The sequence below is a fragment of the Furipterus horrens genome, unplaced genomic scaffold (assembly GCF_987537825.1).
Source record: "Furipterus horrens unplaced genomic scaffold, mFurHor1.1.pri manual_scaffold_4, whole genome shotgun sequence".
NCBI lineage: Eukaryota > Metazoa > Chordata > Mammalia > Chiroptera > Furipteridae > Furipterus > Furipterus horrens.
The window spans coordinates 193,104,888-193,123,448 of record NW_028327174.1 but is presented as its reverse complement, the minus strand read 5'-3'; the positions used below and the strand labels follow the sequence as shown (position 1 = coordinate 193,123,448).

Below are 18,561 nucleotides of genomic sequence, written 5' to 3'. Positions count from 1 at the left end.
CCAGCACCCATCTCTTCCTTCAGTAGGTCCCAGGGTTTATTAATTGAGTGGTTGAATGTCCACTTATTTTCCAAATAAGCATGATAACTGTACTAAGTTTAGCTACCATTACAGATTCCTAGCATGAAAAATTATTTGACTAATGAAGTTATCAGTAATATCATATGGCTATCATATAGTCCCTAATAAGATGCAATGAGGAGTGCACATTACCTCTCGGAAATCCCTCCCCAAAATTTATAACCCCAGTCTAATTGTGACAAGACATCAGAGAAACTCATACTGAGGAGCATTTTACAAACTATCTAACCAGTACTCTTCAAAAGCTGTAAGATTATGAAAGACAAGGGGAGACTGAGAAACTGCCAGATTGCAAGAGGCTAAGGAGACAAGGGAAGCAAATATAAGGTGATATCCTGGATTGGATCCTCGAACAGAAAAAGGACATTAGTATAAAAATTAGAGAAATCTGATAAAGTCTGTAGTTAAGTTAATAGTATTTATAGCACTGTTATGTGAGAAATTAACATTAAGGGAAGTTGGGTGAATGATATACAACTATCTGTACTATCTTTACAACTTTTCTTTAAATCTAGTATTATTTCAAAACAAAAGTCAATAGAGTTGTTATTTGGAGTAATTAGAAAGTGAATATGGATAATATTACTATCATATTATGAGGACAAAATTGTTTCTGATGATAATTCTTAGCCTTAGGTTCAGAAGAGGAATCAGGATAAGGAAATAAACTTATTCTGCTGGAATAAATATCTGCCATTTTAGATGTATGACATTGTGGTTAGAATATTAAATCAAATTCACAGCCTATTTTAATATTTTAAATACCGTCTTTTCTCTAAAGTTTTAAAAGAAGAGCTTCTGAAACTTAATGTTAGACTTAGGCTGAAATAGAAAAATGTTTGTTGCCACAAAGAAGGCTTTGTCTTCTCCTGTGTCCCTTGAAAGAAAATTAAGTCAGCATAACATTTTCCATCTCAGATGTTTTTTTCATAGCAGTGTTTCCTAGAGGATAGAGAAATATGGGACTATTCATTTTTTTTCTCCTTGGATTTGATTTCCACTCAAAATATCTCCATTTTTCAATCCCAGAGAAAGATTTGGACTTGAAGTTTCTCTAGATTTCCTATAAAAAGGTACATAAGGGCTTCAGCCATGATTATTTTGACATTCAAAGTATATAGGACTAGGTTAAAAACTGTTAATTTCATTATTTTGGTTCTTTATGTATTAGATGAATTCTCTGGTATTATTTATCCCATGTGTTTCAATAGTTTGGATTTTTCAGGCTTGTTTCTGTGTTTATAAATTCAGTAGGTTTCCAGGAAATGTTAATAACTAATTGCAAGGTCATTTACAATTAACAGTATTCTTTTCTCCTGTACATTTTCTGATTTGATTCTAACAACCCCATGAGGTAGATAAGGATGATTATCTTATCAAATTACTGATGGGAAGTAATAATTGAAAGGTTACATGATGAGCCCAAGCTAGGATATCTATTAAATATCAGAATGAGAAGAGTCAATTCTAGGTCTTCTGAAACCATATCCCATATTCCTTCTGTTACATTAAACTCCCATGGTTTTCAGTTCTGGGCTAGTATATGCTCCTATGTTCAAGGTAAGGAGTTCTTAACCTAAGAGGAGGGAAGCACATGAAATGTAATGGTGAATATGTACATATTTTTGTGGAGATGGTCTATGACATGTAATAACATTCAATAGATTCTCATAGATATCTGAGATACCATCAAATTTAAGACATTTTATTTTAAATACTATAGAGGAAAGACATAGACTTCTTCTCACATTGCCAAAAACAGTAATATTGGCTTATAACATCAATAATAGAATGCCTCCTAACTCTTCTGCCAATTTCTAATACATACACTGTGACTCTTTCTTTAAGTTTTATTTTTGTTAGTTTTCAATAGATTTTTAAAGAATTCTACAATTGAAAAGAATGCCTGGTAAAACAGGTATTATAAGTATTTGGAAAAAAAAAACTTTTTGCAGAGAAATATATTAGCTTTCTTGACCAAACTTTATCTAAGGAATCTGCACAGTCCAGGAGAGGCAGCATGAGGAATTTTGCAGAGAAATATATTAGCTTTCTTGACCAAACTTTATCTAAGGAATCTGCACAGTCCAGGAGAGGCAGCATGAGGAACAGAAGGAAATTAACAAATACTGTGAAACATCTATGCTTGACGTTTTATACATTTAACCTGACTTCTCAGAGCAACTTAGATGTCTTGCTCTTAGAGGCTGAGTTACTTAGCGATATGGCATAACGAATAAATGGCAGAGCTTAGATTTTAGCCCAGGTCTATCTGACTCCAAGGCTTTCTCCCCTGTACCCTGAAATACAATGATCAAGCTTAGATATGGCAGTATGAGTCTCAAGTAAGTACAGGCCTGGGTGTTGGTGATCATCATTTCATCCACCTAGGAACTGGCCCATGGAGACATAAATCTAGGAGTCAGATCCAGGCTACAAGGAAAATACATATTGCATAGAAGAAGGCAACATGAAATAATGAGAGTATCCATAGAGAATCATTTGAAAAGTAGGAATTAGGTCATTATGTGTATCAAAGCTGAGTCTACCTGACTTGATGGGGCTCAAGTGGCAGGCATTTGACCTGTGAGAGATTTGAAAGCAACTGTCATGGACTGAGCCATTGGGTGGGAAGTGGGGAGACAGCAACTGGGACCAGGAGCCAGGCATCAAGAAACTAGAACAATAGCTAAAGTTCAGCCATGGAGAATATGAGGCTAAGATCAAAGGAATCAGTAGCAAATGGAACTTAATGACAGACAGATTACTGAAGTTGAATGCGTTAAATACCCTCTTCTTAGGTCAGAACTGATTCCAGATGAAGGGTTCAGCACTAAGTCCAGAGGTGGAAATTAAGCAGCTTTATTAATCAAGACTAGGAGTATAAAAAAGTAAGAGTGAAATACGCACAATGATATTTGCAAAGTTAATTTAGTGGAGTGGTTCTCTTAACCAAGTATGGTGCTCAGATTAATATCAGAATAACCCGAGAATTGGTTAAAAATGTAGGTACTTGGGCCCAACTCCAGACCCACTGAATCAGAAATTCTGGGCTAGGGCTCAGCGATCAGTGTTATAACGTGCCCTTCAGATGATTCTGAGGTGTGCTCAAGTTTGTGATATTGGTTCATGGGCAAATCAAAAAAAAAAAAAAAAAAAAAGCCCAGAAAAGAAACAACTCATGTGCACAAATACATTTGACATATGGCTGAGGAGGTACTACAGCTTAGGGATAAAAGGATAAACTTTTCTATGAATTATACTAAAGCTTTGGTTATCTATAAAGAAGAAAATGAGATTGGACCTGTCTCTAACTTGCATCATTAAAAAAAAAATTTGGGGTGGATTAAAGACCTAAATATGAAAAGCAAAACATAAAGCTTTTAGGAAAGCATCTTAATGACCTTGATTTAGGGAAGGATTTCTTCAACAATAGTATTAATGCAATAACAATACTTACATGGTTTTTATTATGTGTCAGGCACTGTTCTACATGCTTAGCATTAACAGATATTAACTAAGTTAATCTTCACAACAAACCGCTGAGAGTTATACCATCATTTTCTCCATTTTACAAGTGAGGAAACTGAGGCATAAAGGGTTTAAATAATTTACTTAAGGTCATATGCCTTATAAGTCATGAAGTCAGGATTTGAATGCAGGTACTGGAGCTCCAGAGTTCATATCTTAACATTTTGTTAATCTATAAAACTTTTTAAAAGAGTGGAAAGAAAAGCCACAACTGAGAGAATATAATTGTAGCACATTAAAACGACAAAGGATTGCTTTTCCAGTAATATATAATGAATGCATACAAATCAATGTCAAAAATATTTGGTTGCACAGTAAAGGAAATCATCAACAAAATAAAAAGACAACCCACAGAATGGGAGAACATATTTGCCAACACATCTGATAAGGGGTTAATAGCCAAAATTTATAATGAACTTACAAAACTCAACACCAAAAAGAAAAAATAAAAAACTAACAATCCAATTAAGAAATGGGCAAAGGACCTGAATAGACACTTCTCCGAAGAGGACATACAGATGGCTAATAGACATATGAAAAGATGCTCAAGGTCACTAACCATTACAGAAATGCAAATTAATACCACAATGAGATATCATCTCACACCTATCAGAATGGCTATCATCAAGAAGTCAACAAACAAGTGCTGGTGAGGATGCAGACAAAGGGGAACCCTTTTGCACTGTTGGTGGGAAAGCAGTGTGGAGATACCTCAAAAAATTAAAAATGGATCTCCCTTTCGATCCAGTGATCCATACATCCGAAGGAACCCAGAATGCTAGTTTGAAAGAACATAAGCACCCCTATGTTCATTGCAGTGTTATTTACAGTCTCCAAGATATGGAAGCAGCCCAAGTGTCCATCAGTAGATGACTGGATAAAACAATTATACGACATTTACACAATGGAATTCTACTTGGTTGTAGAAAAAAAGAAACTTTTACCCTTTGTGACAGTATGGTTGGACCTGGCAAACATTATGCTGAGTGAAATAAACCAGTCAGAGGAAGATAAATACCATATGATTTCACTCATATGTGGACTCTAATGAACAAACTGAACTAACAAGGAAAATGGGGACAGACTCATAGATGGAGAGCAGATGACAGCTAGGTGGGGGGTGGTAGGGGGTGGAGGGACTGAGCAAAAAGGACTCGTGGACTTGGACAATAGTGTGGTGATTGCAGGGTGGAGGGGGATATAAGGGGATTAAATGGTAATGGAAAAAAATACCATGAAGGTTAAATTTTTAAACAATATTTGGGCAGGCTCTTCATAAAAGAGGAAGCTCCGCTAGCCAATAAACATGAAAAACATGTTCAGTCACATTAATTATCAGGAGAAAGGAATTTAAAACCACAATTTGATACCACTTCAAGCTGCCAGATTGGCAAAAATTTTAAAAGCTGATGGTATCAAGTGTTGGTGAGGATATAGAGCAATGATACCATTATTCCACTGGTAATAGGAGTGTAAATTGTTACTACTACCTTGGAAAACAGTTCAGGCATTCCTTAGTAAAGTTGATCATGCACAAACTCTTTTATCTCGCAGTTCCATTCCTTGACATATACCCTAGAGAAAAGCATGCTCACATGGACTGGAAGACATGTACAAGGACATGCACAGCAGCGTTATCCATAGTACCAGGTGAAAACAGCCCTTATGTCTAGAAGAATGAATAAGTAAACAGGGTGATTTTCATGCAGTGAAATATGATACAGCAGTAAAAAGTAAATAAAAGCAAAGAAAACAATGATTTTTATTAATATAAAGTTTAAGAGTGGGCAAAACTATATGATATATTATTTAAGAAAACGTATAGAAATTGTAAAACTCTTAAAGAGCTAAAGAATGATTAATACTTGCTTTGGGGGCAAGAGAAGGGGATGTAGTGGAGGAGAACCACTCAGGGGCTTTAAATGTCTCCCTAGTGGGTATCAAAGTGTTGAGTTCAATCTCTTTACCTTCTCCCCGCCCCCTCCCCGCCCCCCAAGCTGTCATTGAGCAAAACGGTAAAAGGACTCACAGTCATGGACAACAATGTGGTGTTGCTGGGGGGAGGGGGTTTAAGCGGACTAAATGGTAAGGGGAAAAAAATACAATAAAGATTAAATTAAAAAAATAAAGCGTTGAGTTTATTTTTCTTTAAATTTACTTCTGAATGAATGATACATTTCGCAATTTAAAAATGAAGATTTTAAAAGTTTTCAAGGTTATATGAATCAAGTTCTTGGGGGTAGGGGGAAGTTTTGCAAGGAAACTGGCTGGAATGTGGCGCATTTGCGAGCAGTGCTAGATGCTGGCAGGAAACTAGAATTTTCAGATCTGAGGATTGTATTGAGACAATCAGAAGCAATCTCTCATTTCTTTGGCAATTATTTTAAAATCTAATTCACTGGAGAGGTACTTAAATGACTGTTGAGCTAGGAGAAGATTAACAAAAGAAGCTTTTAGAAGTGTTGCAAGTCTATTAAGATGAGCACATTAAATCCTTCTGGTTTGCTTTCATTATGGACGTAGAAGTAATCTATAACATATGAAAGAGAAAAAAACATTGTACGAGTAGGCAGAAGATCTAATTCTGATTATCCTCTAGTTGTGTGACCTTAAAAATAGTCTGTTTACATTGCTGAAGCTCTACCAATTGGAGATATTGAGAATATTAATATTTTATTACAGATGGAGCTACTATTATTTGGAAGACACTAAAATATGCAATGTTAGCTACTTTTCACAATATTTTGAAACAGGGATTATTATTCTTATTTTTCAGACATTAAAATTTGCACCATAATCAAACAGCTAGAAAATTGCAAAGCTGAGACTAATGAATGTCATAGAATTATTATAAGGACTAAATTAAGTAATGCATATATAAAAACTATGCTATGTATTTTATTTATAACTCCATAGTAGGAACTCTATAAATGCTGATGTTGCCTTCTGACCATTCCACTCCCTAAGGGTTCAGAACTCAAAGGCCTAGGAGTTGGGTTTAAAGGACTTGGTCCTCAGCACTTGTCAATACCAACAGTTTGAATTAGGTTTTGTTTGCTCTTATGGAAACTAAGCCACCACTGATGCTGTCATTTCTGTGAGAAAATGAGTTCTAAATTGTAGGCACTACAAGTTAAATTTTGTAAAACACCATGCACACAAATCAAGTATTAATAATTTACCCTTTCATCAAGTAAACCTTTTACAGTGGTTACAAAAGAATTAAAATGTTAACATATTTGAGGAGCACCTTCTTTTCAAGAATATGATACTGGGACCTCATGCTTTTTCTCTTTTCAAAATGAACTTTTGAAATGCAGAAATCTAATCAAATAATGGAGTAATTGTGTGGGTTTGAGAATTCTTATGGCTGTATTTCTTCCATTAAAAAAAAAAAGTTAAGGAAGTAAGAAATAACTTTCCTAGTTGAATTAACTTAGTCTTCCCAAGATGTGGCTTGGGAAATATGACACTTTTTATTTTTTTGCCATTTTTACTTCTGACTTTTTAATGTTTAAATTTGATTTTGGTAAGATCAGCTATCAAAAAATATTTTTGTACTTAGGCAATACCCTTTTTGAGTATTAAGAATTTCTGTCTGAATATGAATTTCCTCTAAATATATTTTAGACTATTTGCCCCCCAAAATACAAGGAATGTTTAGCATAATAGCCCAATGTTTTCAACAATAAAGCTATCTTTTTTCCCTCCAGAGAAGGAGCTTCGCTCACTGCATAATGGTCTTTTCCATGATTGTAGAAGGATAGAGGAACACTAAATGCAGGTGGTGTTTTGCCAAAATGCTTAATTATTGAGATTATTTCATAACAAAAGAGGAGAAACTTTTTTATTAACTTTATACTACCATGGCACAAACATGAAATAAAGAATTATTAATAACTTTCATTTTGTTTATTTTCCCATGTAAAAGGTTTTTCTGGTCAGAAACACTTCTTCTAGCTGTCTTTTATTTTTCTTTTTTTTAAGATTTTATTTATTTATTTTTAGAGAGAGGGTAAGGGAGGGAGGAAGAGAGGGAGAGAACATCTATGTGAGAGAGAAATGTCGATCAGTTGCCTCTCATATGCTCCACAACTGGGACCGAAGCCACAACCCAGGCTTGTGCCCAGACTGACAATCAAACCAGAAACCTTTTGCTTTGTGGGATGACACCCAACCAACTGAGCCATGCCAGTCAGAGCTCTAGCTGTCTTTAATTACTCTTTTTTAAATTACTGAGAGGGTATGCTACCCACAATTTACTGGTAATATCAGACTCTATTTTAACTAGTACTGTCAATCTCTTCCTAAACTAAAATTTTTTTACTTATTAAAATAAGAAGAAAATAATTGAAGCATTTAATTATCTATTTTCTTCTGTATCTTGTTCTTTCCATGTCAGACTGCCAACATGTAAACTATCTGAGGAAGGAGGAAGGAGGAAAAGCAAGGCTTTTGAATAAATTAATTTCCCCTAATTAGAACAGTATCTTTGGTTATTCTGTGAGATAAAATTGATAACATGATATCTAAATGTCTGCCATACACACAATTTATAGCTAATAAATCTTAGGAAGAAACAGACAATGTTTTTGATAACAACACATACCAAGACACGCGACAATTTAGAAAAAATGTTAAATCAATTATCTAGTTGGTACAAAAGCCCATCAGGTCTTGCTGGCATTAGTCCTGCGTAATGTAGGATTTTGCTGATTCTTTTCCTTCTTTTATTTTTAAATTCTCACCCAAGGACATGTTTATTGATTTTTGGAGAGAGAGAGGGAGGGAGAGACAAGAGATATAGAGAGAAACATCAGTGTGAGAGAGAAACATCAGTTGGTTTCTTGCACGTGCCCTGACCAGGGATCAAACCCACAGCCTTTTGGTGTACAGGATGACACTCAACCAGCTGAGCCAGGGCTCCTTTCTCCATTTTGAAATATCTTTTCAAAATTCTTTTCTACCATTTGTTCATAATGTGCTTTCTTTCCCTAGCCACATTTTTGCTCCAATCCAGTAATTACCCCATAAATTCTTGCTACTTTTCTAGGTTTGTTAACAGAATTTGAAAAGTAAATAACAGTCTTATCTATCTTTGCCTACTAGAGATTCTAACCCATTTTCCTTAAAAATTTCAGAGAAAAACTCAAGCTCTAGAATTGTTGTCATTATCTTTATATTCTTTCATTTTTGAGTACTGATTATGTGCCAGACACTGCTACGTACCCTTGCAGAGTTTGGTATAATCGTCTTCATTTTACAAATGAGAATACTGAGTCCAAGACAGAATAAATACTTGATCCCAGCTAGTTAGGAGCAGAGCTGGAATTTGAACCAAGCTCTCTCTCTGTCTCCTCAGGCTATGAATTTTCCATAGACCCTGATACCTCCCTTCCTGTGTTCCACCCTTCCCACCCTAGTCCGTGTGATTATAAAATAATGGAAAATCTGAAGATTCTCCACCCACTCATCTTAAAACAGAATCTTTAAAAGGACATTTGGTTAGTACTTTTATGACATAAATGTGTTCCCCATCTTGAGATAACACAGCATTGAATTTCCTTTTGAAATATTAATAACTTCATGTCAGAAATATATTACTTGTTTACATTTTAAGGAATATTTTTTAAGTGTTCAAACCTTGTAATAGCTGCTCATATCTATGAGTGTGATAAAGTCGCTAAGCACTGACACCATAAGAAAATCTGAGAATTCCATTTAGGATAGTTCACGATATGTGTAGTATATGCTTAGTTATACTTAGTGCAGCTGAGTTCCACGAGGCTTGTGCTTCCTGTATAAGTAATTCGGTATCTCTTTTCTGATATAAGTCTCCATACAATGTTAGTATTTCCCTATCAGCTAACTCATATCTGTAAAGAGTGACAGCAGATGAGCAATTCTGTCTTAAATTCTTTGTTAGTTTATCTCAGTAGTATGGATTTCTGACTTTTATTCAAAATCCAGTTTTTGCCCTTATTCTCTAGATATGAAGACGTGAATCTTTGGTTCTTTCATTCAGACCTATGGATAAGTGTTAAGTCATTTGTTAACAGGCCTTTTTTTTTCTTCCTGCATTTATATCATTGACCTTTGCTTCAAAAAGCATTCAATAGTCTTTAACAGAGGAAGACTATGAAAGGGGGTGTTGTAAAGCCTTTATTCTATAAAAGAAGTCACACAGGGAAAGCTTTATGTGTGCTGAGTGATTTAATTCTTACACATGCAGAGCTTGGCCACGGTAACTTGGTGGAAAAGCCTACTAGTACAGCCTCACAATCAAACTCCCCCAATCCATTCTGTGTCTTTTTTAAAAAGAGAGAAAAGAGCATCTCCTTTCCTGTTGTTTTAAAATCGACCCAAGAAAAGCAAAGCATGGTGTCTAGACTAGCCAACTGCTTTATTAAGATTCATAAAGCCATCATGGATTATTTTTTAAAATCATCAGCTAAGGAGTGTATACTCCAGGGTGAAAAATGCCTGCTTAAAGCATCTTCTGATTTAAGAATTATGAAGGGAAAGCCCATGTACGAGAATAGCATCTCGGCCCTGGCTGGGTGGCTCAGTTGGTTGGAGCGTTGTCCTATAAACCAAAAGGTTGTGGTTTTGATCCCCAGTCAGGGCACATACCTAGCTTGTGGGTTCGATCCTTGGTTGGGGTGCGTATGGGAGGCAACCAATCGATGTTTCTCTCTCACACCAATATTTTTCTCTCTCCCTTCCTCTCACTCTAAATATCAATAAAAACATATCCTCAGATGAGGATTAAAATAAAAAAGAATAGCATCTACTTTGAGAACACTGACTATATCTTATATTGTCAATATATTAACAACTAACAATAAAATTAATTATTAATACAATTATTAATATTTATTATTATGTATTCCAAGATAATACCTTTTTCTCATAGGTTGTGGGTTGGGAAAACTGTCATTAAAAGTAACTTTCTTCTTCTGTATACTGAGTAATGTCTGTAGAGAAATGAGAAGCAAGCATATTTTAGTTAATAATTTAAAAGCTTTGAAAATTGGCTAATGAAATATTGTTAACCATTTTATAAAAGGTACATCATATCCTTTTAAATTTTATGACAGTGTAGCAAGATTGCAAGACTTAAATTGACTAGTTCCTTCTTGTTGAACCAGAAGATGTTCCTGAACTTCATATTTGATGAATAGAGATTGACTTTACTAGGTCTCTAAGTACCTTGGGATAGTCTTGTGTGAGGCTGTATATATGTATGTGGGTAGATTTTTCTCCTTTTCTTTTTAAATTTTTTTGCAGTTACTTAAGAGACATGGTTGTGAATGTACATTTCTGTCGCATTTTAAAAACCAATGCTCATCTTCTATACTAAATACAAATTTTAATTACGCTTTAAGCGTCAAAATATTTGGGCTTGTGTTTTCTGAGAAACTTGGACTTTGCTTGGCTGCAGTTTCTCTTCAAACAGTAAGACCTCTTAACTTTTGTCAAGGAAGACCTGACATTTACTGGCAGTGAGAAAAGAGATGGGGAATTTATTCTGGGCAAGGCAGAAACAGCTCAGTGGGGTATGAACCTAAATAATTGGTGAATTGTGGTGCTTGGAATCTACATTATGAGGCTTGATACTCAAGTGAGTATCAAGTTGTTTGGCAGGCAAATTTCTTGTACAAATTTAGAGCCAAACTTAGGGAGGGGTAGGTAGCATGGTATACATAGTGGGAAAGTCTAGCTTTGTATAAAGAATTACTAGGTGTGCACAATAACTTTAAACTTTCTGAATTTCCTCAGTAGTAAGATGAGGATTATGGCCTTTGCATAGTAAAGTTATTTTGAGGATTAGGGAGAATATATACTTATTGACTTAGTCCCTCAGTAAATGATGGCTCATTGTTTTTTACCATCAACATAATCATCATGATGCCTGCTTTCAGATGCTTACAGTTTATATTTTCTGTAAAATTATATTAGTCAAGAAATTGAATAACCCAATATATTAGGCAGCTTTAAGATAGAAATACAGATTTTGATAGGTTACTTCTCAGGATATAAGACTTTAAGGTATGTTAAGTATTTACTCTTAACATGAGCTTGGCTTTCTTTCCCTTCTGGACTGGTTTTGTTTGAGGAAATCCCTAAAAAATATTCCATGTAGAACTGTTTTTCTACTCCTTTTTGGCATACCCTGAGATATTGCAGAGAACCATGACAAGTGGAAGAGAGAATAAACTTCAACTCCAGCTGCTCAAAATACGTTTATAGGGACAGAAGGCAAAAGCCTTATTATTTTTCCCAGGGAATGCTGATGAAGAGAGAGGCATATCTCACATAATAAAAATATGATCCTTAGGTTTGCATACTACAGGTAAGATACACAGAGTTGAAAGTTGCTTTACTTCCAGTCTGCAAAGTTCAAAGTTCCAATAACTCTCAAATTTATAACTTCTATTTTTTACTAAAGAAACAGGAATATGGGATGTAGGAGGGGATTACTTTAACTGATGATATGTATAAGAGCTGTGTAAGTATTTAACAATCTAAGCTTGGGCTCCTGAATTAAAATGAACAACACTATAGAGGCTCATTATTAGGAGCTGAATCTCTTAAAAATTATATTAAAAAGCAGTTTTACCTTAGCTTGTCTCCGGTTCAGCATAACTGGTACCAAAATACTCAGATGAAGCCTAAAATTTGAGGTACAGAATGAACATATAAAGAAGGGTTACACTGTTGGAAAAGAGGGCAAGAACCTTAGCTGTTCTGAGAATCCTGGTAATGAGTTTAGCTCTTCATCTTTCTTTTTTCCTTTCCAGTACTTAACTCTAAAACCGAGTTTGTGTTTTTGTTGAGCATTTACTTGTCAAGTATATATTAAGTTCCTACAGCAAACCAGGTACTGCACTAGACCCTGAGGATATTAAGGTGGCTAAGATATGGCCGCTGGACTCAGCAAAGTTACCCAGTAAGATGTATGGGATGAAAATAGTTATAGTGCACTATCCCTAGGCCTGTGCTGTGTCTTGAGGATAGTAAAAAACAACTGCATGATACAGTCTTTGCCTCAGGTGTTTAACAAAGTAACTAGAGAAACAAGAGTTATGTATATGAACAGGCCATAATTAAGGTTAAAAATTATGGTGCAGAGAATATGAAGTTAGGAAGCCAAAGGATCATTTTAGACCACTCAGAGAAAACTTTCATAGAAAAGGATGAGGCTGAAAGCAGGAACAGTTTTGAGAGGCGTAGGAGGAAAGACATTCTAAGAGAGATGTTTGTAGAGGAAATAAAAATACCAAGAGATATTTGACAGAGATCAGTGACATATATAGGTTCGAGTGAGTGATTCTAAGAGCATATGGGACAGAGAGGACTTGAAAATGTCAACAGAGGTTTAAATTTCACTGATTGGAAAGAGGTGATATTAATGCAATGAACATCTAAGAAAAGAAAATATGTTAATAGGAAGAGATGGGATACTAAATAAACTGTTTTTCTTACTTTAGATTTTTAGTCCTTTTGAGTTGACAATCTAGAATTTTTATATGGATTTAATTCAGAAAGTGACAGGTGTCATCATTATAATCATTTTACATAGCTGTGAATTCGTTTGATTACCAGATATATATTAATATAGCCTGTACCTAAAGAAGAAGATTGTATCAAGTTTCCAACATCTAAATGAAATTGGTTGACACATTCATTAAGATCCTGGTCTTCATATTCTTCATCCAGAAGATGGGTTGGGTGAAGGCTTTTCACCTCCAGATTGGGCAGTGTGGATGCTGATGGAACTCTGGAATCATTCAGGAATGAGGTGTAGCAGTAGTATCAGTTCTGTGCCCCGGTGCTTAATAAACAAAGATTTCTAAGCACTGGGACTTATAGTCTCCATGGCTCCTTTATCATTTATTTTAAACTATCTGAGTGCAGAGGATTAAATTGTTACAATTAGTGTTAGTAGTATGTTAACTGAACTTATATGGTCATGAAACTGTTCAATTTTTATTATATTGAAAATAAAAATTACTCAGTACTTCTTGAACCTAGGTGAAATAATTTCTACATTAAGATCATCATATGTTGGGATGTTAGGCTACAAAATTTTCAAACTGATTTACTTTTGGTTATTGTCTTTGCTTTTATTTGCAGTTCTGGAAAATGCCAGTGTAAAGTGGGTGTCACCGGCTCTGCATGTGATCGATGCCAAGATGGATATTATGGCTTCAGTAAGAGTGGCTGCTCACCCTGCCAATGCAGTAATCGGTCTGCCAGTTGTGATGCCCTCACAGGTACACATTTTCCTTACCTTTTTATATAATTAGTCCATTTAAAAAAAATTCCGAGGTCCTTCATCTATAGGTTGATTCTTTCCACATAGTTTGTAAAGGTGTTTCTCCTCTAAGTGGGATGTGATAGGTTATAGCAAGCCAAACTCCTACAACAACTTGAAAAAAACACACATACATTTCAAAAATTATATTGGTTGGAGAGCTATGGAAACAAGGAGGATGATTTGAACTAAAATTCCAAAAAGGCTAGAACTCTTCCTAAGTGAGTTGATGATCACAGCCATTTCCCTTTCAGGGGACATTTGCTGATTCTGGGCACAGGCTATGGAGCAGCGTTGGCCCAAGCAAAGGAATTCTTCTTGAGGAAAGAGCTACAAGAAGAGCTTTTGGCGGTCATTTGGGGCCTGTAGGGCAGACTGGAAACTGGAGGAGCCCTAAATACAAGGCCGGTTTTCTCTTAGGGCCTTAGCTGACTGTGTAGGAGATGGAAGGGTGGCCCGAAAAGTAGAAAGAAATCTCTCAGTTTTGTGGTGCTTAGGGGCCAAAAATCTCTTCAGAGCGCCAGCCAGTGTAGACCTAAACGTTGCCATTTGATTCTCGGTCAGGGCATATGTCTAGGCTGCAGGCTCCGTCCCCATTTGGAATGTGTAGTAGAGGCAACCGATTGATGTTTCTCACATGGATGTTTCTCTCCCTCTCTCTCTCCAACCCTTCCCTTCTCTCTAAAATCAATAAGCATGTCCTCAGGTAAGGATAAAAAATATCTCTTTAGAGAGGGCCTGCTACAACATACAGCCATCTCTCTCTCAAGACAGTGCCAGATTTTGAAGATGCATGGAGTGGGACCTAGGCTCAAATCAACAAAGGGAAGTACTGAATCTGTTGCAGTTCTTTCAGGGCTGAGGAGACTCAGGCTTATTAGGTTCTCAGTTAAAAGCCTTAGAATGCCATGACCAGGACTTGTGATGAACTGTTGGTGAACTAATATTGCAGTTCATCTTAACTCGTTTCAATTTCTGTTTGGATTGAGGTGATCCTCTTTTTTTTTTTTTTTAATATGTTTTATTGATTTTGCTGTTACAGTTGTCCCAATTTCCCTTCCCTCTGCTCCCCTCCACCCGGTGGCCCCCCTCCCTCCAGTTGTCCTCCCCCTTTTAGTCCATGTCCATTGGTTGTGCATATAGTTCTTCTCAACCTCTTCCTGTCTACTCCACTCCCTCCTACTATGCTTCTTAATTCCTGTACTATCTCCCTCCCTCACCCCCTTCCCCTACCTGCTGACCTCCCCCCAGTATGTTCCCCATACCTATAGTTCTTTTTCCACTCTCGTTGCCTACTTAGTTTGCCTTTGTTTCGGTTCCCTAGCTTCTGTTGTTGGTTGTTGTGATACAGTTTTCATTTTAATGTTCGTAGTTTTGATCCTCCTTCTTCTAAACCAGTCCCTTTAACATCTCATATAATAGTGGTTCGGATCTAATGAACTCCTTCAGTTTTATTTTGTCCTGAAAGCACTTTCTCTGCCCTTCTATTCTGAATGACAGTTTCACTGGATAGAGTATTTGTGGCTGTAGGTTTTTGATTTTCATTACTTTGAATATTTCTTGCCAGTCTCTTGTTGCCTGCAGGGTCTCCCGTGAGAAATCAGCTGATAGTCTAATTGGGACCCCTTTGTACATGATTCATTTCTTCTCTCTTGCTGCTTTTAAAATTCTCTCTTTATCTTTAATTTTTGACAATTTGATTATAATGTGTCTTGCAGTGGTTCTCCCTGGGTCCAGTTTTTCTGGAACTCTCTGTGCTTCTTGGACCTGTAAGTCTATTTCCTTCCCCAGGTTTGGGAAGTTCTGCTTCATTATTTTTTCACATTTTTCAATTTCTAGTTCTTCTTCTTCACCTTCTGGCACCTTCTGAATGTTCGGTCTCTTATAGCTGTCCCAGAGGTTTCTGATCCTCTCCTCACTTTCCTTACTTTTTGTTTCCTATAACTGCACTGGTTGACTGTTTGTTCCTTCCCCGTGTTCTGGTTTGTTGATTTGATCTCTGGATTTTATTTCCTCACCACTTGTCTCGTATGTGTTTTAGTTTGTTTCAGTGTGAGCGGCTTTCATTCCTTCCCTGTCTTGTTCCAAATCTTTTGTTAATTCTGTAAGCCACCTTATAACTATAGCTCTGAACTGAGTCCCTGAAAGGTTTCCTATTTGTTCATCTGTCAGGTTCCTCATCTGCTGCCTGGTGAGCTGCATCACCACGATTTCAGTCATTGTCTGCTTCATTTTTACAGATTTGTGTTTCGCTTTGCTTCCTGGGCAGGCTGTAGGGGGCAGAGTCCTGTGCACTCGTCACTACCCAGTGACCCGCGGCGGTCCACAACCTTTTTCGCTGCACTGTGGCGCTTTGTGTGGGGGCGGGGGTCCAAGTTGGATTCCTGCCGTTATTCTCCGCTGGGAGACCAGGATCCGTCCCCCTACCCTCTGGGCCTCTCCATCCGAGGCAATGGCGGCGGCTGCCTTTCCTAGCGTTGGGGTCGCGAGCTGCCGGGACTCGACTGCAGCCCGGATTGCTCCCCCTGCCGCTCTCCCCGCTGCTACTGCAGACAGCTCCGCCCGACCTCTGCATTCCGGTTCCAATTTTGCCCCTCCTACCCGTCCGGACAAGAACCGCTGGTTTATAACTTCATATGTTGGGCTTCCATGTAGTTTTATTTTCTGGAATTTCTGGTTATCTTTTGTTTTGTGGTAGTTGTATTCCTTTCTAGTTGTAGAGGTAGGCCAAATATGTCCGTCTAAGCCTCCATCTTGGCTGAAAGTCCTCGAGGTGATCCTCTTATTGTATTTGCCTAACACAGGAAAGGGGAGTCATCTGTGGCTCTTTTATATATAAAACTGTATCTGGCAACAATAAAAAATACTAACCGAGTCTGAGGTAGAAAAATATGACCAATAATAAAGAGAAAAACAATGGAAGGAGACCCATAGGTGATCCAGATGCTAGTATTAGCATACAATGGCTTTAAAATAACTAAAAATTTCAATTTAAAAATATAGAGGAAAAACCAGACAAAATAGATGAAATGAGGCATTATTTCAAGAGAATTGTAATCTATGGAAAAAAAAAATGAAAAGGACAATCCAGAGCAAAAAAAATACAAATGTGAAATTAATAACTTATTACATGGGTTTAACAGCAGATTGTACACAGTGAAGAGAAGGTTAGTACAATAGATTCAAATATAACTCAATTAAAAATATCCAAGCTAAAGCATAGAGAGAAAAAATGCAATGAAAGGAACAGAGCAGGAAAAACATGTGAGGTATAGCCAGCAGTCTAACATAAATGTAATTAGAGGCTCAGACAGGAAAGAGAGAGATTGGAGCAGAAGAAGTATCTGAAGAGATAATGGCCAAGAATTTTCCAAATTAGTGAAATATATCAACTCTTCGATTCAAAAAACTCAACAGTATAAAAACAAGAAAACCACATTTAGGCAATCTTAGTCAAACTATAAAAAAAAAAAATCTAAAAACAATTGACTTTTCTGGTCTTTAGTTTTTGTAAGTGTAAGGATTAGAGAGACTTCCTTAGAAATCTTTTTTTTTCCCCCAACAAAAAATTTTGGACATACCAGTCTGACAAGTACAACGTTTTTATGAGAGCAAGGTGGCAGAATATTTGAAAATGTGAAGGTACCCTGGAAAAATCTGTGCTGAAAGCTTATTCTTCATTTTAATCCACTCCTCTATGGTGAAACAAATTTATTTAGAAGAAATTGTGGGGTTTTTTTTCCCTATTATGGGATCTGGTCCCTACCTGCTTTCCAGTTCTATTTTGTGCTATTCTTTTTCTTGACTGTCTGTAATCCAATCATGTCAGCTTCTTATTTCTGAAACAAGCTGTGTTCCTTTGTCCCAAGGTTCTCATATGTGATCTTTTCTTTGCTTAGAATGGCCTTTCTAATACACCTCTATCCCCAACTCTGGACCCTTTACCTTAATAAATCATATCCTTCCTTTAGGCCTTCAGTTAAAGGTTACTTTACTAGAAAGCAGTTCCCAGCCCTGGCCAGTGTGACTTAGTTGGTTGGAGAATTGTTCCATGGACTGAAGTGTCATGGGTTCGATTCCCCATCAGGGCACATGCCTAGGTTCCACGTTCAGTGCCCGGTTGGGGTGTGTACAGAAGGCAACCAACAGATGTTTCTCTCTCTCCCTTCCTCTTCCTCTCACTCTGGAAGGAATCTATCTATCTATCTATCTATCTATCTATCTATCTAGAAAGCAGTTCCTGATGATCCAGGAGTAATGATAATTCCCAATTATACACTCTTAATACACATTTTATTTTTAAAGCACTTGCCACAGTTTGTGACTGTATATTTGTTTGTGATTATGAGTCATACATGGCTTATTCACTACATTATAAGTTCTACATCAGTTTTGTTCACCATTATATACAATCTTTAGCATGGAACTTGGCACATAGTAAATACTCACTAAATTTTTGTTGAGTAAATGAACAAGTGAATGGAAATACACACAGAGGAAAGATGAGTTCCAATCTTAGGTACCGAAAGAAATACTTCATCATACTGAGTTGATTTAAATTGCTCCCTGCATCTTTTGTGGTACAAGGAAACAGTCTACATTGCTGGTTGTCACTTCTCATTTTCCTT

At 36.6% G+C, this 18,561-nt stretch overlaps 1 protein-coding gene across 1 annotated transcript in view; it reads left to right on the top strand.

Annotated features, from left to right (window-relative positions):
* The window catches only part of MEGF9 (multiple EGF like domains 9), a 92,678-nt gene that overhangs the window by 58,109 nt on the left and 16,008 nt on the right, over positions 1–18,561 (top strand). The window contains exon 4 of the mRNA XM_090274640.1: positions 13,753–13,892. Within this exon, the coding sequence (XP_090130766.1) occupies positions 13,753–13,892 (140 nt within the window). The remainder of the gene's footprint in view (positions 1–13,752; positions 13,893–18,561) is intronic.